We start from the raw sequence: 24,690 nt of genomic DNA on the forward strand, positions 1-24,690 counted from the left end.
TGTGTTTGTATTTGTGTGGCACCACACGTGTTTGTGTGTGAGATTTTTCCAACTTTCTCTGATAAAGCCTTTTTGTCTCCACCTTTACTCTCTTTATCTTTACTTTTCTTTTTTACTTCCCCTTTTTTCTGTCGTGTTTTATATTCTAAGCAAATGTGTACAATGAAGGATTGATCGGATGTTTTTGCATCATAAGCATGTCTTTATTTTGTGTTTTCCATGTAATGTTAGCTTGTGTCACAGATTCGTCCTTGAATAGTTGATCATTATACAGATTATGTCTGAAAACATTAAAGAGAGATGGACTGGGGTTAGGTGGTCCCTATAGGACTCAGAATTGCTTCAGTAACTTCAAAGAAGAGCTTCAGTAGGTGCAGATTAGACCTGCACAATGTTCTGGAGGAATTCTGCACCATTGTTCCAACAGAACTGCTGCAACTCAGATAGATTCTTAGTATGGTCTTAGTAGTCTGGTGTGAATGGCTCTCTGAGGTCATTCCACATCACCTCTGTTGGGTTAAGGTCTGAGCTCTGGCTGGACCACTCAGATTTATGCAAATCAGCTGTTCTTAATTGTAAGTCCCTTTTTTGAGAGGCATCTTTCACTCCATCAGTAGTAGCTTTTCTGACCTCTATATGCCTCAGGTCTGCCTCTATATTTGTCCGTATCCTGGAATCATCACTTTGCATAGTTACAACAGAAGAGTCCAGCATTTTTTAAGTATAGATTAGGCCTATTTTACACTCACTCACGTCCAACATTGGCAGGAATTTTATTTTAGTGTTTGTGCTAAGTCAAAGCTGTTAGTGACAGAACTTGTACCTGTGTTGCATTTGAGTATACTGATAATATTTTCTGATTCGATTTCTGTGTTGTGTATATGTGTATAGCCTGACCAGAACAGTGGAGATCCTGGGAGAGGACAGTCCCCTGGGAATCCACGTGGTTCCCTACTGCTCATCACTCAGTGGACGGTGAGTTGTGTGCATCCACACACGCACATAGGTGCATGCACACAAAAACAACAGATACTCATCTATATAAGGCCAAAGATCTGCCCTTTCACCTCAGAAAGCCTTGTATGTTTAGCAGCTACAGTATGTCCCAGAGTTATGTTCTTGTAATCCTGTTCTGCACTTGAAAGGAAATCTGGTCCCTTGCACTACAGCACACAGAACTGGCAACCACACACTCACACACACTTATACACACACATACACACACTTATACACACACAATGGAAAAGAAGAAGAAAGGGAGGAAAAATTGCATAGCTATGCAGGGCTTTTCTGTGGGTGTGTGACAGTCAGACAGTAGATGGGGGATTTCCTAAAGGAAAGCAGGATGAGTTTTTATGGCTGTTCTCATGACTCACCTGACCCTACCAATCTCCTCCTTAAGTCCCTCCCCCCTGTTCTCTTTTCCCTCTCTTCTCCATTTTTTTGTGTGTCCTCTCCTCCCTCTTTCCTGAACATCTCCTCTATCTCTTTCCTCCATTTACCATTATCTCTTTCACCTCTTAACCTACTTTCATCCTTTTGGAGCCGAAGTCTTTTGTGTGTCACTGTCATCATCTCTGCTTTGTTAAGCTGCGCTTTGGTGAGGAAATGGTAGAAGTTATGGGCTGAGGATGCTGAAATTGTTCTTGAGTCTATCCTACAGTCTTACTGTCTATCTGTAAATCTATATGCTGTTTCTCACATGTTAAACTGCAGGTCCGGTTGCCTTTTTTTTTTTATCTTGCCAATGCATGTGTGTATGTTGGTACTTTTCTGTGATGTTGACTATGTTGTTCTACCTCTCTGTCCTCTCATCTCCTAACCCAACGGTGACAACTCTGCTCCCACACCTGATTTTTTCTGCAAATGGTGGATCATATAAGCGAGGATAGAAATCCACAGTGGGACACCGACAGACAGTCAGGGGTTGTAACTGACAAAGCCTTGTCTAAACAAACCATATGGATAGTTAAGTCTTCTGGTGCACAGACTGTCACAAGTCATTCTAAGAATGTGCGTCCTTGTGTTTGCATACACGTGTACAGTTATTGAAACTGGGACTGTGATGGGAACATGTCCAACAATTTGCGCAGCTTGTAACCTCCCCTTCTCTCCTTACTCGCTCTCAGGTCTCTCGGTCTGTACATCCGTGGAGTGGAGGAGGAGAGTCGCTCAAGAAAGGAGGGCTTGTTTCAAGAGGACGAGTGCATCGTCCGAATCAACAACACAGACCTCATGGACAAGACATTTAGCCAGTGAGTGCACACATGCTTGTCTGTGCCTCTGAGATGAGTCCAGTAACAAAACCACATCAAGGATATTAGAGAACAAAATAAATGTGTATGTCTATAGTGAGAAAAGACAGTACATTGAGTACAGATACATGCATATGCAGTCAGCAGTCTATTGTCAGTGTATGAATTTGGGTTAATGTAGGGATGTATGCTGGTCCTTTTTATTGATAAGGGTCAGTTTACCTAAATTACCAAAAAACAACAATAACAACAAAAAACATTTTCAGCCTTACCTCCAGTGATGTCTATCCATGCATGTTTTAATGTATCTCAGATTGTAAAGTTAGTCTCACATCAATTAAACTGAACTGAAAGTGCAAAACAATGGCAAAACAAGCACTGCTACAGAGAGGGAAAAACTATTTAAATGTAGATTAGATTTGAGCTTTAAATATGTAGATTTGAGAATCAGATTAAGTTACATGAAAGTAGATGTGTCGCCTACTGTGATTCTGTAACATTATACAAAAAAGAAGAGGAAAAACAAGGTCTAAGTGTGGACATGAGTAGCTGTTGGCCCGCCAAAAACCTGTTGGAGTCAGGCCTGGCCTGTCTTTTCTTACTCCTGCTGTCTGTGTGTGTGTGTGTCTTGTTTACCTTTCCATTGTCAGAGGGCTTATATCACTGCTGTACTGCCATCGCAGAGAACAGCAGAGAAGACATTTGGCAGATGTTTGGAGAGCATTGCTTCCAAATTCGTGTGTGTGTGTGTGTGTGTTTCTCCTGGAGCTGGCCTTTGTGTGTCTGCGTGTTCCGTCTCATTCCTCTTTGGAAAGATTTGTTCGAGATTCATTTGAGACCAGATGTTTCTCAGTAGAGATTGCTTACTGTAGCACTGAAGCACCTGAAACAATGTACATTAACATGAGAGTATTTGAGGATGTAACATGATTACAGAGCATTAAAATGACAAAAGACACACTTGTAAAAACAATTGCCACAGATTACAAGGACTGATGTGGATGTTATAATGATTACCACACATTACAATGTCTATATAGTCTACACAACAGTCCGTGTCCAGTATTCAGTGTGGTAATAAGATTATATGAGGTATTTTATGCTGTACTGTAGGTAAAGGGATTATCACCGGAGGGGTTTGCGTCTATTGTTCAAAAACAGGTGTATATTCACTCTCTCACACACACCAGCTCACACACTCACTCCTGTCTTGCATTAGTTGTGAGGACACTCATTGACATAATTCACTTCTTTGCACCTTACCCTAACTTAAACCATCACAACTGAAGGCCTAACACCGCCCCTTACCCTAATCCTAACCTAAGCCTAACTCTAAACGAAACCCTAAAACCAAGTCTTAACCCTCAAACAACCATTTAAAGTTGGTTCTGAACCAGAATTTGTCAAACATAACCATAGAAAGACACACACACACACACACAGACACACACAGTCTTGCCAGTATTGTTCCGTCATGGCAGGTGTATTGAGATATACGGCAAGTAGGCCACTGATAGTCCACTGAGCCCTGTGAGTGCAGTGTCCACATACAAACACACGCACTCACACACTGCCATTGTCCCAGCTTGGCAGCTGTACTGAAGAAGCCTGCCTGATTAGAATATATTTTCTTTTACACAAATGTGCCTGCACATGTTGTCCAATCAGGAACAATAATGATATCATCTGTGAACAATGGTCCCAATACACACACAGCTTTCACATGGAGTTTCATTGTACTGTATTGTGGCCTTAATACAATGAAAATCACTTCACGTGTCATTCAGCAAGGTGTGACTCAAGCACTTACTTAGACTGCCTAGTGTGTTTAACAGATTCAACATGCAAATCCTGTCTGAAAAGGATGAAGAAGAGATGACCACCCATCCCCAAAACACACACACACACACACACACACTTTCTTAGAGATCATTCTTACTTAGTGCATCATTCACAGAAGCTGGCTCTCGGTTTTATCAGTGGGTTGCTCAGTACTCTATGAAGGCTGGCAAGTATTGGTCAGTCTAAAAAAAAGGCTCAGTTACTAAATGTATAATACACAGTAGATATGATGAAAATTCAGTTGGTCATAAATGTATCATGCATATACTTAAAGCAAAGTTGATTTCCTCAGTGATTGATTGATTGAGATGGAAACTTTCCCACAATGCCATTTTATCATGTCTATAAGTCATCCTCGTTTATTAATGTCAAATTTTAAAGTATTATCATTGCGTATCTACTTTATTAAAATGTGTATACGCCTCACGCATGACTTTCTAAACATAGTCTCTAGTTACGGAAACATTATGAACATTACATGTAATAATAATCTAGGCGGGAAACAATAGGAGTGTAATCCAATAAAATTTAAACAAACTGGATTTTCTCTGTCGGTTATCTGAAGTGAATGATGGCGTGTACCAATCGCTCCTGACACAATGGTCCCTCTAACTTACTTAGCATAATCTGATATAAACTAATTGTCTTCAAAATGATCTTTTTTATAGATCACGAGATTATAATGGCCTTCTGTACAGGTGTCTTGGTTCTGTGTTTCATCTCCTGTTATGTCTTGTCCTGAGCTCAATGGAGATAAAAACAGAAACATACACACTGAGCCCCCAGAAGTTTAGACAATAATGAGCTACAGTTAACAGACCATGGCTCACATGTGTGTTTTATTTTATACTACTAAATTAATGCAGTTTTTTTTTGTAAATGTAGACTACACACTGTAAACTAAAAGACTAGTTGTGGTAAACTCACACGTTTGTGTTTTAATGAGCCTGGATACTTTGATTTGGTTTCATTTTCTGATAAGATTTCTTTGAAATGTGTCGTGTTTCACAAGATGTACACTGTTTCTCATACCTAAGAAAACATCATTTTTACAAACATAGTTATTACATAATTTATTACGTATTTATTACATACTTTCTTTGTCATTCATTGTTAATCTTACACAGGTACTCGATTCTTGAAAGAAAACAGCATAAGCTGGATGCAGTGCAGAATGACTCCTGACCTACTAAGAAACTAAACTCAAACTCAGCAAGTTTTATCACTAGTGTAATTTGGGCTCGATGAAGTAGTCAGCTGGGTTCCTTCTTCTTAAATACAAAAATGTCCTTCATTTCATTGTAAATTTTAAATGGGATTAGGATTTATGTATGATTTGTCAAATAAATAAGCACATTGAAGACATCATCTTAGGTTCTGACAGCTTCTTATAAGCAAATTTTATTCTTTCTGACACTTCTGATACTAGATAATCAGTTGATTAATTAAGAAAAAAATTAACTTCCAATAAAAACAATTGTTAGTTATACTCATCTATCTTGAAAATGAGAATCATTTAAAATCAGTTTAGTAAAGATATATGAGCCTAAAATATGCTACAGTTTATTACAATCTTTGAAAATCAAACACTCCATTTATAATCATTAGCAATGTGTAATCAGATTCATACCATTATCTTTTATTATCATTTTTCTCTTAATTGATTTATATATCCTTTGATAATGACTTTGCTTGTCAGAGATTGATAACTGTGCACTTTATGTAATTGTGATTAATGGCATGATTAGTTTTAGTGGTAAATGAATGTGGAGTACACATACCTTACTTAAAACTCCACCCACTTGTTGAACAAAACTTTTTCTCTGCTGTCTCCTCTCTTGCTCTGCATCTCCTGTCTCTCTGTATCTTTTCGTCCTCACCCTCCCAGAGCCCAGGAAGTGTTTCGTCAGGCCATGCGTTCCCCGGTTGTCCGCTTGGAAGTAATTCCCTCCTCCAACAGAGATCGCTATGAGAAGAGTCTGATTGGTCAGCTGTTTGGCAACAGCGCCGGTCCTGACAGCAGCCCCAGAACTGCCAAGACCAAAGAACCGCCTCCGCCTGTCAAAGCCAAACCTGTGTTTAAGCCCTCTGAGAATCCAGCCACACGATTGGCAGAGGAAGCTGCCACTCTGGAAGCTGCTGTCAGCGTAAGATTAATGTGGATCACTCAGAGACATTTTGTGAACTTCTTTGTGAACAGTTTTTTTTAAATCTCACTTACTGTATATGCAGTATAATGTTGTTTTATAGTGTTTTAATGATTAATATCATTCAAGTGCAACAACAGTAAACTGGCTGAGTTCTAGGTTCTGCCTGTTTCTTAGAGAACAAACAGGCCTAAATGCCTCCTCCTTCTAACAACTCTACACATAATGTATTGTTATATATTTTATTTTGTACTTGGTTCATAACTTATTCATTCTTTCAGGATAAGTTTAGTTTGTAGGAACCGTATTAATCCCACATTGTTTTCTCTTCTTTTTCTACAGCCATAAAGTCTTTCTTGTTCAAACACATGTAATTGTGGCATCAGCGTCACCATGGTGACATGGCAGACATTTGAAAAACAGCTGGGATAGAGCCAACAGTTACTTAGCAACAGCTGATTATCATCTTATTTATTATGTTTTTTTTGTAAAGTGTGTGATTTTGTAATGCAGATGTCGGGGCTCTGTTCCATAAATGTTTGGCAGGGCATTGTGTGTCTCTTTCTGCTGCCTCCATACATACAAATACATACCTAACCCATACTGTCAAAGTTTGGCTTAGTGCATCAACTTTGATGCAATATAGTTTCTATTAAACTGAAAAATAACAATAGAAAACAGTCCAGTCTTAATTTAGTGTTTTGAATTTGGTAAGCAGTTCTTAATAAATGGATAACATTGACAATGACTCGTAGGTGGTCACTTTTGTGTAAAAGCCTATTAGTCTGCTTCAACAAATATCACCTTGCTCTATTTTTTTATATGTCATTTGAAGAAATGAGCTCAGTTCCACAGTTCACAGATCAATTTTAGTCCAGTCATCAGAAATCATGGAAGTAGAATGTGACAAACTGGGACAATTGAAGTGCAAATGGTTCATTTAAATGATTAAGCTGCTGTGGACATTCTCTCTTGTAGCCTTATATATTTTTTTTATTAATTTTACTTCTGTTAAAATAACCTGAATCCTGTACTTTCTCCTTTTAGACCCCCAAAGGGAGGAGTGAGAGCCCCCTTCTTAAAAAAGGCCCTGCCCTCTCCAGCTTGGTGGCCAATAAAAGAGGAGGACGAAGACTGAGGATTGACTTAAAGAAAGGTGAGGAACGTTCTGTAAATCTTACTGATGAGTGGAAATATTTCAGAAAAGTCACACATCTCTTATGGTTTAGTTCCTTAATTTTCTAGTCCTCTGAACTAATTCTGTTCATTTTTAACAGTTACAAATCCTGCACACTGTCCATCACTTGCTGTTGCTTTTGAGTGTAAGTGATGGGCAGTGTGCAGTACTTTCCGTAGTTATGATTTTTTTTATGCACTTGTTGTTGAGACTTTGAGGTGCGCAGGAACTTCTTTCTGAAATCAGCATTTACACATATTTAAAAGTTCAGTTATCTTCAGAAGAAAGAGTTCTATGTGCAAATGCTGAGTTTTCTGTAGCTATTTGGACTGAGAGTGGGGTGTCAGAAATACTCTAATCTTAATGTTGATGTTAAAGATGACGTGTGTATGTGTGTGACAGATCAGCACTCTGGTTTTTTGGTAGAACTAAGGAAAGTTAATAGCGTCACATCTGTTCTTTTTATCTCTATGTTTTAGTTCCAATTTATTCTTTTTTTTCTTTCACACTCATTCTGTCATTTTCTGAATGTCCATCATTGACCCTTTTTATTTCATGTCGTTTTCTGAATGAATATAATTGACTCGCTTTGTCTTTTGCTGTTTTCCCTGCATTGTGCTTATTTCTATAAATCTTCTTTCCTCTATTCTTTGGCTGACTCTCCTTCCTCTCATCCTTCCTCTCTCCATCTTCCTGATTCCCTCTCTTCAGGGTCTATTAAGTCTTTATTGATCTGTTCATTTCTGCTGATATGAATTCATACTGGACCAAACTGCTGACTCGGCTCTGCTAAAGAGACCAGACTAAATGAGGTCTATAAAACACATAACCAGTCTCTCTGTCTGTGTGTGGCCTTTTGGTAGAAGTGTGCATGTGTTTGAGTGCTTTCGTGCACGTTTTTTTTTGTGTATGTGCACCTGTTTTTCACTGATTACTATTTTAATCTTCATCCCTTCTCTTTCCAGAACATTCACTCCTCATTTCCACCGAGTTACACTCATTTCTCTTTTACTTTTTCCTCTTGGCTTCCTCATTTTCTTTTCCCTCTCTCTGCCCTGCACCTGAACCCATTTTTAAAACCTTCACACCTGCAGATACTGTAGCAGCAGATACAGCTAAAGGTTTTAAAACGACACACGCACACACACACACACAATTTCCTCGGGCTTTAAATGATCACACTTAGAGAATGTAGACAGGAGCTGAGTCAACAACACTGTGTTGAAGTTTTCGGGTGCAGTTTAGGGTGTCTGTGTGTGTGTGTGTGTGTGCGCGCACGTGTGTGTGTGTGTGTGTGCAAGGATGGATAGATTTCTGCCCTCAAAGCCTGTGGAAGACAAATATAGAGGCAGGGAGTAAACAGCTATACAGGATATTTTGTGTGTTGATATTGGCCCAGGAGTGTGACTTATGCTTGCTTATTGTGACTCATCCCTCGATTCACATTTCTTTGTGTGTGTTTGTATATCTGTGTATGTTTGTCTAGGCTCAGAAGGTCTTGGTTTCACTGTAGTAACCAGAGACTCTTCAGTCCACGGTCCGGGTCCCATTCTAGTTAAAAACATTCTGCCACGTGGAGCTGCTGTCAAAGACGGGCGGCTACAGTCTGGAGACCGCATCCTTGAGGTACGGGGCAGCTGACTGTTTCCAGACTTATGTGATTACTGTCATCATTACTCCAAAACACTGTTCAAGTTATTACAATACAAAAGATGTGAGGCATTGAAATAAACATTAAAAATAGAGAGTAGTGGAGACACGGGAAAAAAATGTGGTCATGGACTGAAATGGTGATATTTGTGTTTTTGTGTGTAGGTAAACGGTGTGGATATCACAGGTGTGGGCCAAGAGGAGTTGGTGTGTATGCTACGCAGCACGCGGCAGGGAGAGAGCGTGTGCCTAGTGGTCCTACGTCAGGAAGACATGTTCCTGCCTAGAGAGATGGTAAGAGCCAATCACAATGCTGTATTGCCAGTGAAAAAGAGAAAAAAAAAAAAAGATTTCCTAGCTGAGTGGTGGGTCAGTGGCCAGTTGCAAAGAAGATGGTTCTTACTCATTTTCAGGCAGGCAGAAAGACAGACAGCCACACAACTACATCATCAGTTCATTTTCACATTTCAACTCTAATTTTGCAACTTCTGGTCCAATCAACAGGCTTGTCTGGATGATGCACAGCTCAGCAGCCTATAGGAAAGCTTCTCTTTATAGACAGTAACCTTAAATATCAACGAGGGCTTTTCTGAATTATTTGACAGATGATGCACTTCCCTGTACAATAATATCCTCGCTTTAAACTTGCCAAGCAATCATGTAACACTGTTTTTTTCTCGAACTCCATTCTGATTGAAAAGCACTTGATGTTGGTAATTTTTTGTGCTGGTCTACCCCTGCCACATTGTTTCTGCTGAATTTCAACACTGTTTTGGTTAATAAACTCTTTATTCATCCTTGTTCTATTTTCCCTGCTTTTCCCTTTAATCTGACTGCATGATCAAGTACTGTGCATGCTCTGATGTTAGTTTCAGCTCTATACGTTTTGCAAATATAGGTGCAAATGATATATATATTTTTCTAAATTTCTTGAAATTTCTTTCCTGACAGTCTCATATCCTGTTGCCATTTGTTGTTCATACAGTAATTTTGCTTATTGTGTTTTCTTCTTTCCTGTTTGCTTTCACTCTTGTACAGTAAATCTGTAGCTCTTTGGCTGTCCTTTTTCCTGAAAGTCTTTGTTCTCTAAGATAATTTTCTGTCATGTCATCACTGTCATCTCAGCTTTTTTGACGATGACTTTGATTTTTTTCCCCCACAACTTGGAGGTGCCACACACACGTCCATGCTAGCATAAAGGGAATAACAAGAGGTCTTACTTACATATTATTATAAAACCATTTGCTTTTGTCTCCTCTCCGCCCATCACTCATGTCTTTGGTTCATGTTTTCCATCTCTCATTGTATCTTATTCTCCTTTTATGTTGCCTTTTGTGTCTCTTTTCCCTCTGTGTTTCTGTCCGCTCTTATCGACTGATGTTTCCTCAACGGCTGCCAGGAAGTTAGCCACACGCATGCGACCCTGAGCCCCGTAGGAAATTCTGTTTGTGCAGACAGGAAAGGGAGCAATGTGCTGGAGTTTGTACATGTGTTAATATTTAGGATCATTTGGAGTGTTGTATCTAGTCCAGGGTTTCTCAGTGTACGCATGTGTGAACTCCATGGCCTCTCAGTGTGACGACCAAGGATATGTTTTCGAGTTGCTGTGTTGCTGAATACCTTCATTTGCCATCCTGTTACATGCATCCACAGCAAACAATGCTTGAAAGCTTGCTTTGGTAGCTAATACCCAGTAGGAGTGAATCATGAAGTTTTCTAGCTCCCAGATGGATTGTTGTTCTAAACTGGGGAAGAACAGCAGACTTTTCTTAAATGTTCAACTGTGCAACTAAAGAGAGAAAAGAGGAAAAGAAAAGATACATCATTTCCTTTTAGTTCTGATCTGCATCCTGTTCACACTGACGTATATAAACAAACCAAAAGCAAAAGCTGCAAACGTGAAGTTATACAGAGTGACAAGTAACTAATTGATGGGACGGTTTTGGCATCATCAGGACCCTCATGGGCAAATCAGATTCTGGTGAAAAAGCCTGCTGATAAGCATACACTTTTCCATGGTTACTAAATGATTTGCATATAGCCAGTGTTGCTTCCTGAAGAGTTCACAATCAGCATATGGATTTAAAAGTTGGTCAGCTTTTGAATTAATTTTAAAATCTACTGTCTAAAATGTCTACTGTCAGAAAATACTTTAGTTGGTCATTTTTGTGGGTTTTATTTTGGTTAGATCCAGCTGGCAGTAAAACATGACCACATAGGTACTAGACCACTCAGCCGGTCAGGAAACTGACTTCTCATTGGTCCAATATTTTTCATACACATGCTCACTTAGTCATGCTCACTTGTCCAAAGCTAGAAAAGAACTGTTTGAAAATTGTTCATTTGTATACTGAACTACACACCAAAATGTCTCCCATAGGAAAAGTATTGTTCTCTCTGTGTATTTGGAGAGCTGTTTAAACCAACTGATGATTCAAGGACGCTGCCGGTGTTTGTGTGTAGGTACATGTGTTTATGGATACGTGCTTGCAATTGTGTACTGTGTGCGTTTGTACATGCATGCACACATTGTTAGAGAGGTTTATTGCATGTTCTGACCCTTTGCGTGCTCAGCTCTTAGAGCAGCTTCAAAGGCTGATTTGTCCTGTTCCATTATATTTTATAAAATGAACAATAGACGGAGATATTTAGCTTTGTCATGTTAATGCAGACCCATGAGGCCTTTAGTTCTTCTTTCCCGTATTTCGTGAGTTTTATGAGGTTGTTTAATCATCATTAAGAAGAAAAAAGCTTGTATATTTATATAAAGAAAATAAGATGAAAGAAAACACCTCTTCAGCTGTAACTGCAAAGCAAACACAGAACTAGGGCTTTAATGCAAAGACAGGCTCACTGGGCTCAATGTCACAATATCAGCTTAAATCTGACCTGATCTGTATTTCATTCACTTATTGCATGTGATCATGATTTTAGTGTGTTTAGTCAGTGTTTACTCCTCCCATTGCAGACATCACGCAGTGTGGCAGTTAGATCAGTTTGGGCTTTCTCCAGTACAGCTGGGATGTTGCTGGTAAAGGGGTGTTGGGGATATCCCAGTAAATTCTTTAAATATGTGAATTGGAATTTTTATAGTTGTTGCTTAATTTAAATAAATGAAAGTGCAGATTATATCTGGACAAAATAGGTCAGATGTCATGGAAAATGGAATTAAAGGGAGGTATTGGTCGAAAGGCAGACTGATGAGGCTCCAGGCCCATCAGCTGTAAATGAAGAATGTGGATGAAAAATGGATGGTTTGACTCTCTACTACATTTTAGAGTGAGTTATGATTAATTACACTGGTGAGCGGTAGTTTCTCACTGGCGAGCTTAGCTTGGCTTGAATACATCATTCTAGGTAGATGATGAGTGTGTGTGTTTGGATGGATGTTGAGAATGATCATGTGAAGACTGAGGAAGATGTGGATCCGTGAACAGGAAAATGAACAAGGGATCCTCCCTGTTCATGGTGGTTTTTTGATAAATGGAAATGAGAAGATTACATATTTTACAAATCTGTTCACACCACTGCTGTAATTCACTCTTGCTTGAAACAGATGTCCCGAGTGACTTTGGTGTGAGAGAGAGAGACAGAAGTTGACATTAACATTTAGCATTTATTCTACATACTTTATTTTGGTCAACAAACTTGTCTCCTTCTCTGCTTTTCTCTTCCTTTTAGTGTCTCTCTCTCTCTTGCCCTCACCCTCTGTTCACATAGAACTCCCCACCAGAATTCACCTCTGTCCAACTAACAGCTGATGGTATTTGCTCAACAGTCACAACAGTTTTCAAGAGCAGATGCAATTGCAGCTCTGCACAATGGAGCTGTGAACACACTCCTTGAGTGAACTTTTACAAGTGACATAATGTGGTAAGTAAGTGTATGTTCATATGTGTGGGAGGGGGCATTTCAGGACAGTGATACTCAGTCATTACCAGATGTTTTATTTATTTATTTATTTATTTTTAAGGGGCCTATTGGATTATAGTGAAGAATCAGATAAATTATTTTCCATGATATCTATCAATAATTTTTCTTAGTACAAAAGAAAAAAGAACTGAATAAATGTTGGGAAGGGCCGAACAGGGTATAAGGTGAGGGCAAAACATATGTTCAGTTTATTAAGGGTACTGGGGCATGTTACCTGTTGGAAGAGGACAGTATGTCAGTGTGTATGTGCACATATACGTATATGTTTTGCATCGTTTTTGTGCATCATCTTGACACGCAACCTCTTGTAGTCGAGCAGATAATGACTGTCCTCTCTTGCAAAGACAGACATTGTTGTCATGCATCTTTCGAATTGAGCCTCAGTGTTGTCGCTTTCATTTGCAATTTTAAATCTAAATATGTCCATCACTGTAGCTGAATATCATAAAACACATATGCCGGAGCATTTGAGAGATGCTCTCTGTACTCTGCTATTGTTAATTTTTGCGGGTCACGCTTTCTGTGGTTGACAGTGCAAAACAGGGAGCGCATAGAAACAATGAATTTCCCACGTTTGTATCTTCACACCTCAAAATCAAGCATAAGCCTTGTAGTATTCTCACACCTCACTAGCTGGAATCTTTTCCAGGTTTTGCAGTGTCGGTTGCACATAAGCAGCATTCACACAAGGCTTCCACACAGCTCTGCCAGTCTTGTTGTGGACCTCTCGCTGCTGCAGAGGACGGCCATGTGACAGACAGTTTTGGATTTTATGTTAAAGCTTTGTTTTAACTGACCTGCACCCTCACTTGGTGCAGCTACATGGTCCCAACCAAGAGTGGAAAAAGCACGGTCTCAGTCTCGTCTACTCACTATGCTGCTGTAAGTGAACTGTTGTTTTGTTTTAAGAGAATTTGGCCCCTGATGGCTGTTATTTGTTTCAAAATATTAAGTCAAAATTAACAAAAAAAAAAAGGTGAAAACATATAACTTTGACACCAAAATCTTATCCAGAGGTCCTCGCTTTAAGACATTTTGCCATTTTGTCATTATCTAGAGAGATCACAGTAAAGTCTAAAAGAACAACATTTTTTTCATATCCTAATTTTTAGGAGTTAGTTATAATAAAGACAACATTGTCCATATTTTTTAAAAATTGAAAGAGGTTTCTTCAGAACCAAAGAACAACTCTGTTCTACTGCAGAAAAACAGCCGGTGAAATTTTGGCATCTTTTTCTGTTGATATTATAAGGATTGGATGGTAATGGCTGAGAGTGCTCGTCATTTTTTAAGATCTTTGTAATGAGTTTAAGAATTTGTACAAAACCTTATGTACAGTTCCAATAATTTTTATACCATGTTTAACAGACTTTAAACAGTGATATGGCTACAGTTTTTTTTTTCTTCAGTCATTTGATGTGAAGATTTATGCCAGCTTGTTTGTGTTTACGGAGAGGAAACAGAAGAAGGATGATGATGAAATGATGGAAGGATCTTGTCTATCTTCTCCTCCCCCTCTTCCGTTGTCTCATTTTAGCCCACCATCTGGTGTTGTCTGCTAAAGTGTGTGCATGCTGTAGAACAAAGACATTACACCATGTCTATACACATGGACACACGCACAAACACACACTTACTCAAAGTCACTTTTTCTGTGACATACAATCATGTTCAGATGCATTCCACAATTGTGTACCACAAGTATACACCTGCTGTGTTGGCTCTCTGTAAAGGCATTTTGTGCATACACACACACACATAAAACATAAAAAGGCATTTTTTCAGTAATGTTCTTCACACATGAACACGTAAATGCCTGCTGAGTTGGCTAGAGCCTTGAAACTAACTTCTGGTGAATATCACAACACTGATATGAAATGAAATAAGCAAATTATTATTATTATTATTATTATTATTATTATTATTATTATTATTATTATTATTATTACAGACCACTAATTTTATAAGTAAAAAAGGTTAGTGTTTGATTTAAAGATCCACTCCGATCACAGTTTAATCCATATAAAGAGGCTGTGTTTTCATAATCATTTGTCTGATATTATGGTTCTCCTGCCAAAACGTTTGATAAACTATTTGATAGCTTTTTAGCTGCAGAATCTATAAATTTCAATTTCACTGAAAAGTCCATTCTTATTTTACTGCACTGAATGTGCACTGGAGGTTTCATGTTTGCACATCACACCTCAATCAGCTTCCACACTCCTTGTGATGTCACAAGATTATGCTAATATGCAATTATCTTGTACTCAGATTGAAGGAAATAACAGAGAAACCTTCCTCTTACAATGAATGTGCAAACTGTGTTTGAAGTGTCGAGCTCTGTACGTAAGTTAAACATCCAGTAAAGTAACAATAATTTTGAGGAGTGAGGTTTAAGGTGAGAAGATTTGACTAAGTAAACACTGGAATAAATCAGATGAAATCAGAACAGACTTTGGTGTGGTTGGATTTCTTTCATTATATTCCTCGCCATCAATCTCACCTTAAATACAAAAGCATAAATACTGGAAAATGATCACAGCCACAGAATAGTTGAGTATATGAATACAAACCATTCACAAACACACTTTGGCTGCTAATACAGAGGACTGAATGAAAGGTTTAAGTGTGACTCTGTCAGGCTATTTGTGTAGCACTGCTTTTGGCAGTGGTATGTGATGAGCTGCAAGACACACTTCTGTCTGTCCTTCTCCTGTGTGTGTTTTTTTTTCCTTCTTTCTCACAACAGGAAACATTCTCCTTTGTACCAGATGATCTCTCACACACACTGACAAATCATTTAAGAGTTGGCAACTGGTGACAGAGCACATTCAAAACAAAACAACTTTATTGAACAGTTTCTTCCTTCTGATTATCTCCCATCCATCACTGATGCAGCCACTGTGTGTATGTGTGTGTGTGTCCGTGCAGTCTGTTGTCTGTTTCTGTGTGTGTGTGTGTGTCTGATATCGTCACCAATGTGACCTCATAGAATCACTACAGTAGATCCCCCATCTGTTACACCCTCAGAGACCTGTGTACTCATGCGCACGCACGCACGCACACACACACACACACACACACATTTTCGCACAAACTCCCTGGCAGCTTGGAGTCTCTGCAGGAGCTGCCATCATCCCAGTGGAGAGCAGCTGAGAGGGGTATCATGTCTCTCTTCTCTCTCTGGCTCTCTGTCTCATCTCTCTCTCTGCAGTTTATTGAAGGTGTATCAGCTCCTTCATTATCTTATCATCTGCAGTCGCTGCCGTGTCTTAAAGCCCTCAACACGTGATTGTCACACATGCTCATACATATCAATTGTGGGTTCAAATCACTGGAGATCAGCATGGGGACTGCCATAGCAAGATGCTGGTCTTACTCTTAACTAACAGAATCTTTGTTCGAGAGTAATAGCAACAGTTTTGTTGAGAATAGCAAATATCTGATAAATAGGAAACTCATAAAACCAGTTTTGAATTGAAATGACATTTTAGGAAATAGAATTTTTATGTTTTACCAAGACTTAGATGAGAAGATTGATATTACTGTCAGAGAATGAAAACAGGAGGAAACAGCTAGCCTGACTCTGAAGGTAACAAAATTCACTACAACAACTCTGAAACACACTAATGAAGAGCTTGAAGATAGAAGTGCACATGTTAGCGCTGGCTGACATAAGAAAGTAGCCAGGTAACAGTCTGCATAATCATGACAAGAGTGAAACGTGGCATTAATTAGCCTACGTAGCCGACAGTCACCACAGAGCCCCAACTATAAAAGATGTTTTAAATCTACACACACCGATCTAAACACACCCACCTTTGCAAAGCACCTTGCCGACAGACCCTTTCAGAGAACTCAGAGACCTACAGGCTAGCAGATGTGATAGAAAATATCATTACATCATGCCCATGCCCTCAAATTTAAGTTAAACAAGACTGATTGATTTTGTGAAAAGAAAACCTTTTTCACCATCTGAGTTTGACGAGGCAAATGCAACAGTCACACTGGAAATGTTAGCTTAACCATAGCTTGCAAGTATACAGATCAACAACATCAGTTATAAATAATTCATACTCAATCAGTGCTGGTAATGGCAATCATGGCATGTAGAAAATGCACTCAGTCCTCAGGAGGTGTATTGAGTCTTATTAAGTGCTGTTCAATAAACATAAACTCAATTTTAGGGGACAGTTAGATTACTGCATACCATGAAAAAGCTTTGATAACATTATGACCCAATGACTAAGATCTAATTATTTACAATAATCCAATTATCATTAGTGTTATAAATGTACTAATTCGTTGTCCTAACCACCTACATGTATAAAAAAAAACAGACCAGGAAACATTCATTGTGAAAGATTCCTTTTAGTGTTTCAGTGTGTTGAAGACAGCGGCTATGAATTACAAACTGTTGCCAAGAAGCAATTTGGTGTTCATGTGGGGGGCTCCAGCACATGAACAGACGGCTGCCCTGCCCACACCGTGGTCCCATATTACAACGTGACCGCCCATGACCACTTGTAGCCTTGGAAAACGAACCCTGTGCCGCCAGCATCTGCTGTGGGTTTCACAGCACCTACGGGCTGCCATTCCCTGCATGCACTGACCTTTAATATACAGCTCCAGAGGAGACTGTACACTGACGGCACAAGTGCTGTGCTCGTTTAACTACAAAGGACTGCAAAGGACTGCAAAGGACTGTACCTGTATCCCTTCGTATAGCACCCTCACAGACATTTTATCGATAATATAGGAAATATGTCATGGAAATGAACCAATTCCTGGTTCCTTGGAAAGCTCTGGTCACTGATAGTACTTTCCCCGCGGACTTATTAACCCACTAAAACCACTTCAGTCCCTCTCCCTGTGTCTTTTCCTCTGTATTTATTCATTGTGGTCTGTAGGTCCCCCACTGCAGCCCTTACACTGACCATTAGAAGAGGGTGTCGGGGATTGGACAACAGAGGCCCACCCTGAGACGCCCGTGATGGGACAGATAATTTCAAAAGTCACAAGCACTGACAATGATAATGTCAGGTTATGTCCCTGTGAGTACTTACCTGTGTGTGTGTGTGTGTGTGTGTGTGTGTGTGTGTGTGTGTGTGTGTGTGTGTGTGTGTGTGTGTGTGTGTGTGTGTGTGTGTGTTCACACCTACTGCTTCATTTAAGTACAGCAGCTACTGCTGTTTGGCCTTGTAAAACGAATCCTTGGGCAGTCAGTCCCACAGCATGGGGCTTTCTACACACATGCACACCTACACACACACACACACACACACACACACACACACATTTTCTCTGCATGGCTTGGTGGAAGTGCATCTGCGAGCTTCTCATTAAAAGAGCGTGTTGCTGAAAGCAGGTGTCCTCACACACAAATACACACAGCGACCATAGAATTTATAGCAGCATAGTATTAAAGCATACTACTAATATTACTCATGAGACTGATAACTAAAATTATGATCCTCATTCTTCTTATCTCCTCATTTGTTTGATCTTTTCTATCTTTATTTATCTCTCTGGCTGACAGTTTATCTGGCCTTTAGGCTTGAGTTAAGTACATTTTTTTTTCTTTTATATGTGTGTGTGTAAGTTTTAGTTGAGTGTTCCAGCTCACTTTCACATAATGTGTCTCTCCATCTTTCTCTCATTCGTTGTTCTTTGGCTCAGTTTAATAAAACAATACACATTCTCATTCACGCACCGACAGACACTGAGCTGTCTTTTTAATAGCACGTCTTTCCGTTGATCCATCATTGTGGCAGCCCATTGAAATGTTAAACGACCAGTATGAAGGGGTTCATCTACGCAAAGGGTTTTTTTTTTTTCTATAACCTTTGATAGAGTTTATGTAGCAAAGATACAAGCACCTTTTTATAGCCACAAACAGAAACCACACACACACACACACACACACACACAAGCACATCACTGTTTATTATTTCAGTATTACATGCAGATATAACCACCTATCATAGCAATGAGGCTGAAATAATAGAAATGTTCCATGAAATTGCAGTGTGCACTTACAAATTATTTGTGCCCTTGTCTACTAGTGTGTGTGTGTGTGTGTGTGTACATGTGCATGCTTTAAAGCAATTCCAGTAAATGAAAAAGAGAGACCTTCTTTTAATTTTGTGGTGGTGTTTTTTTCTGAATTGAGCCACTGAGTAGAAACAGGTTCTTTCTCTGTCCACCTGATTGTAAAAACCCACAGAACAGTCAGATTTGACACCAAATGTTGATGTTTTTACTTTTTTTTTTTTTTTTTGTTTTCTTTCCTCACAGCCCACTTGTTTGTCTGGTAGATTATCATAGGAAGCCCGGAGGCTGTGCTTATTCATTGTTTTCCAGGGAAATTGAATTCATCACCCAGAAAAAAAAAAAAAAAACAACTTTCCATACATTTGCATATTTTTCTTAGGTTCCATAAAACATCTCACTTCCCTGTGGGTGGTCCTGACCCCCAAGCTGAGAACTGTTGGTTGAAACTTTTCGACCGCACAGCGATACCCATCCTCTGCTCTAAATTCACTCTGGCACTGGTTCTGTCCCATGCTGAGTACAAGAAAAAGAAATCATAAATTAACAAGGCGGGGAAGTTAAAATCGGACAAATAAAGAATGTAGCAGTAGCAGAAAGACTGAAAAGTTCCCAAATCATAACTTCGGACACAATATCACAGAGTCGTAAATTCTCACTGTAATTATGCGCAGAAAGTAGCTAACATTTCTCATCTGGGGTTTTAAAGTTCTTTCCGAGGTCGTGAAGCTTCCTATCAGGTCTGGACAGTCAGTCTGATTGGAGGACGTTTTCCAGCAGGGAAAACAGCTTTCTGCAGAGTAAAGGACTTTGTGTCGGCTTAACGCTGTTAAACCTACCATCCCCACAGACAAACAGTGTCTAAACCTGACACTGCTGACCCACGCAAACACACACACAGGCAGACTGAATTCATGCATGTACATAGACAACCACACACACACATACACACAGATGTAGACTTTCTACCACAAGTACATACAGTCACCATCACATGCACGCACATTATTGTACATAAACAACTCGTGGACAGAAATTTGACTGACACAAAAATGTTGGCATGGAAACTTAAACACAGCTAATACATTCAGACACATTCTACAAGCACATACCTCATCCTTTTGTTTTCTGGATTCCGTGTTTATTCTCTTTTCTTCTGTCTGTTTAAAAATCACAGTTTCTAGCCTCAAATGCAGAATGTTGTCCAGTACTGAATAAGGTATTGTATCCTATGCATCTTAGTCTAATAATAATAAAATATGCAGCACACAGTTTATTCCACTAACTATTCAATGCTTTCCTTTAAATAATGACCGCATTTTGGCTATGGATTGATGGATTGATTTTGGCAAATCATTGTTAATAACAGTGTTGTTTTAGATAATATAATTTCTCATCCAAAGCTTGTGTTTTGTTTCTGATCAACTGATAAGCTTCTTTACCTGATAGTAAGACAAGATAATATTTGAAAAATATGCACTCAACTGTTATTTTACAGTGAAAATCTACGGTTTCACAAGCAGGCATTTATCTAAGTTTGTTGGGTATCTGGAATGGAATAATGTTTTTTTGATAAATACCTTTAACTTGTCATTGCAAGTATAATCCATAGGTAGTGCAGGGATGCTGCCGCTCCCACTGAGCTTTCACAAGCTTCAAACACACGTTTTCATCTGGAGGGATCCACTTACTTTCTTTGTTGCCGATATTTTTCCCCTCTAACTCCGTCTCCAACTTAGTCATTACTGCCATACCTTCTTCTTGATTGGCGTTTTTCACCATGTTTCTGGGTTTTATTATAGTCATTTGTCCAAAGTCAGTCTTTGGTTCTTGTTTTTTCTGTCTGTTTTACAATCTTTCTTTCCACTCTATATTACGTCTGCTCAGTACTTTTGTCCCTCTGGCTCTCAGTGTTTGCTGTATTCTCCAATTACCTCTTGAAAATGCACAGGTCATTTTATTGATATTGCAGAGTTGAAAAAAGGGAAAAGAAGATGGGTATATGAAAGCAGCCAGTCCAAATGGTTTTTTTTTCTTTTTCCTTTTTTTTCTTGGAAAATAACTCTAGCTGCAATTTTTTTCATTCATAGAGAAATTTAGCTGAAAAGCACCTTGTGATGGTTTCTCTCAAATGGAAAAGCTTTTAGTTTAGCTTTTGGATACTATTCAAACACAATGAGCTGCCCTCTGTCTCTTCACCCTCACCCCGTTCACCCTTCTCTCTTCTTCATTGATATCCCTCCCCTTCCATCTCCATTACTCTCTCTCTCACCCCCAGAAGGAGGAGGTGTCCCGTGTGCCAGGCTTTGTTTCGGAGAATGGGAAGGAGCAGCTCATGTTTGAGGTGCCTCTAAATGACACTGGCTCGGCAGGGCTGGGTGTCAGCCTCAAAGGAAACAAGTCCAGGGAGACGGGAGAGGATCTGGGAATCTTCATTAAATCCATTATACATGGAGGAGCTGCGTACAAGGTGACATAATGCTCTCATACATTCTCAAATGAGTAAAAATGAATAAAGGAGAACTGTGTAAGTTCTACACAAGTTCTGATTTAAAGCATTTAATTTGTCCTTCCCATTTCCTCTAAGCCTGAAGTTAGCGCTCTGTCTTCCCTGTGCTGAAAAGGAGGATGAAAAGTTTATTCCAAACAGTCAATGTGATGTCACACAAGAGTCACAGAGAGTTCACCTCTTCAATTAAAGGACTGAAGTGGAACATTATGGAAAATAATAACTACCATCAGAACAGCTCTTTGTATATGAGACAGCCTTGTGAGAGCTGTTGTAGCCACTTCAGCTGTCTCTGCGTCTCTGCTGCCATGTGCTCCTGCTCTGTTAACCTTTGACCTCTCACACACCAGGACACACTTGACATGACGGAGACAGCAGAGAGCCAGACAAGCAAACAGATGCGCACTCACACACACACACACACACACACACACACACACACCCCCTCACACCCATACACCTGTGCAGCTTGTAGTGTCTGTGCAGAGACAGACAGGAATAGATGGGCCCAGTCTGCTGTAGAGTCATTGTAAATAACACACCAGAGAGGTCAGACAGAGGGAGATGATGGTAGTCTCTGCTGATGTGTTTGGGGCTGAGTGGAGTCAGAGAATCATGGGAAAATGTGTGTCATTCCAAGTTTTTGGTATTTTGGATTTATGCTGTTTGACTTCAGTGAAGGCTACAGGTGCGTGTGTGTGTGTATACAGTCGCTCTCTGTGAACAGCCCAGTGATTCCTCCCATCGTTTAAAAGAGAGCAGAATTATCTTAACATAAAGCATAAGGAAATATTAATGGAGCAGTTTGATATTTGTAATGTTTAGCATATAGCTACTAATTACTTAAGGACTCGTGCACACATACACGAATTTACATGTTTTGTTTTTTTTTTTAAACCCTGATGATTTATGCATAGACATGTAAAACACACATGCAGGATATCTGTAATTCAGCACACTGAAAGTGCACACTGTGTTTTAATCAAACTGGTGTGTGTTTCACAGGACGGGCGTCTGCGTGTCAATGACCAGCTGGTAGCTGTAAATGGAGAGTCGCTGCTGGGACGCTCCAATCATGTGGCCATGGAGACGCTCCGCCGCTCCATGTCGCAGGAGGGAAACATGAGAGGGACCATCCAGCTGGTGGTGCTCAGGGCTTTGAAGGTACACGCACTCTCAGCCGTATTAGTGCTGCCACTGGGGCCTGAATTTGGAAAAATGGTCTGGTTTATGTGTTAATGTTCACTGTGATTGCGAGTGACTGTTTGAGCTGCAACAGTTAGCTGATTAATCAGTTAGTCAGTCAACAGAAAAATAATAAATTAAACTTTTAATTTTATTTTTAAGCAAACACGGCAAAAGTTCTCAGGTTCCTAAATGAGAATACTTTTGGTTTTCTTTATCTTGGATGATTTGAATGGAGTTTTTTTGTTCAGCACAAAAACATGTGAAGACGTCACCTCGGGCACTTGGAACTTGTGATGTATGGTTTTCAGTATTTGCTGACGTTTTAAAAAACAAACATTTCATTGAGTAATTGAGAAACAGACCAGCAGAAGAACTGTTGTAATGGATAAATAAAGGTGAACACACTACATTAAGTCTATTCATAATAAATTTAAATTGTTTCTTTTTATTGTCATAGAAATCTAGTTTGATAAACCTGCTGTGCGAATGACAGCACATGTACGCTTTTGGCGCTTGGCTGAGAAGAAAAACATGCACACCTCCTTGATCCTCACCTTGTATCTCCTATCCCCTCTTTTGGCTGTCACTGACTATAGCATCATTTTTTCCTGCGGCTCATTGCCTCTGTCTTTTTCTGCACATACCGTACTTGACACTAGCCTTCCTGCTCTCTTCCCTGCTCTTAACAGCAGCACCAAAAAGAGCATTTACACTTCAGCTATTCAGATTTTCTGTCTTTTTGTGAGTGTGTGTGTGTGTGTGACCGTGTGTTCTTCACCCAGCTGTACCTCTTTTCTTTATGAAAAAAAAAAAGATGCTTTTCATCTTGGCTGATGCCTTTAACACGGCTCTGTTGAATGTTTGTACAAACCCTTGCACACATAAAGCTGAGCCGGGTTTCTGGCTCAAGTGTGAATGGCCTGTTGCACTGCGGAAAAAAAGATCCACATATACACCCTGCATTATATATTCATACACAAACATGACAAGTAAACAGTCAGATAAAAAAAGATTAACGCAAAGATAAAACAAGAGAACAGAATTTATGGTATTAAGAAACACTTGTCAGCATACATTAAGACAATCCAACAGCATCACAAAATACAACTTTCCAAATTAGTGTAAATTACCACAAAGTGGCTCTGCGTCTTAGTTAAAGCTGATCTTACTTAGAACCTTTGTGAAAGTAGGGTTTATTTCATGGCTGTTGTATTAAACTGCAGGCATTTTTGGTGAGCATACCTAATAAACTGGCATCTGAGTGAGTGTGTGTGGATGTAGTGGTACTCTGGGGCTTGCAGGGCTCAGGGCATCCCCTACCAGTACCTTGATGGTCAAAGCTGTTAGCAACATCAAAGAGTTGCATCCACGTTTCCCTCTTTGTCTTGAGAGTGGAAAAGACAGGAATAAAAAAAAGAGGGAGATAAAGGCAGATAGATAAGAGCCTGTACCTTTAAAAGCCTTTTTGGGCTTTAGTATTGATGCTTTTAACATTGCAGAAGTGGACCACTCCACTTTTTTTTCCCCCTCTGATCTTTTTCTTCTTTTTCTTGTATATGTCCTTTAGTCTTTTTCTCACTCACTTCTTACTGTATTCATCTCCAGCCAACTCTGCCTCAACCTCTCACTTTATCCAGCGGCTCTTTTCATTCAATAACTAGTCAAATGTCCTCTGTCTCCAAGCTAAATAAGTATGGCTCTTATTTGTCATGGCCATAACCTGCCTCTCTTCAACATCAGCAATGCTGCTGTTACTTTTTATGAGAAAAAAAGAATCCTTACCATTGTAATTTGGCAAAAGCCTGCAAATCATGTATTCAATAAAAAAATAAAAACAAAACAAAAAAAAACAACACACATCTAACTGGAACTTAGAGTAGAGTTTGCCCTGCTCTGCTGTGTCACTTTTATTTGGACCTGCTAACACCTGGTGCCTCT

General features: G+C 39.5%; 1 protein-coding gene across 7 annotated transcripts in view; it reads left to right on the top strand.

The window, feature by feature from the left end:
• The window catches only part of pard3bb (par-3 family cell polarity regulator beta b), a 185,001-nt gene that overhangs the window by 61,394 nt on the left and 98,917 nt on the right, over positions 1-24,690 (top strand). For 6 of the 7 annotated variants that reach the window (XM_041057217.1, XM_041057219.1, XM_041057220.1 and 3 more), the window contains exons 7-14: positions 892-975; positions 2,130-2,255; positions 5,986-6,244; positions 7,292-7,400; positions 8,908-9,047; positions 9,237-9,365; positions 21,334-21,525; positions 22,570-22,728. In XM_041057217.1, coding sequence (XP_040913151.1) covers positions 892-975; positions 2,130-2,255; positions 5,986-6,244; positions 7,292-7,400; positions 8,908-9,047; positions 9,237-9,365; positions 21,334-21,525; positions 22,570-22,728 — 1,198 coding nt within the window. The remainder of the gene's footprint in view (positions 1-891; positions 976-2,129; positions 2,256-5,985; positions 6,245-7,291; positions 7,401-8,907; positions 9,048-9,236; positions 9,366-21,333; positions 21,526-22,569; positions 22,729-24,690) is intronic. The other variant, XM_041057218.1, reaches the window with a different exon arrangement.

This window comes from Toxotes jaculatrix, chromosome 15, assembly GCF_017976425.1.
Source record: "Toxotes jaculatrix isolate fToxJac2 chromosome 15, fToxJac2.pri, whole genome shotgun sequence".
Classification (NCBI taxonomy): Eukaryota; Metazoa; Chordata; class Actinopteri; family Toxotidae; genus Toxotes; species Toxotes jaculatrix.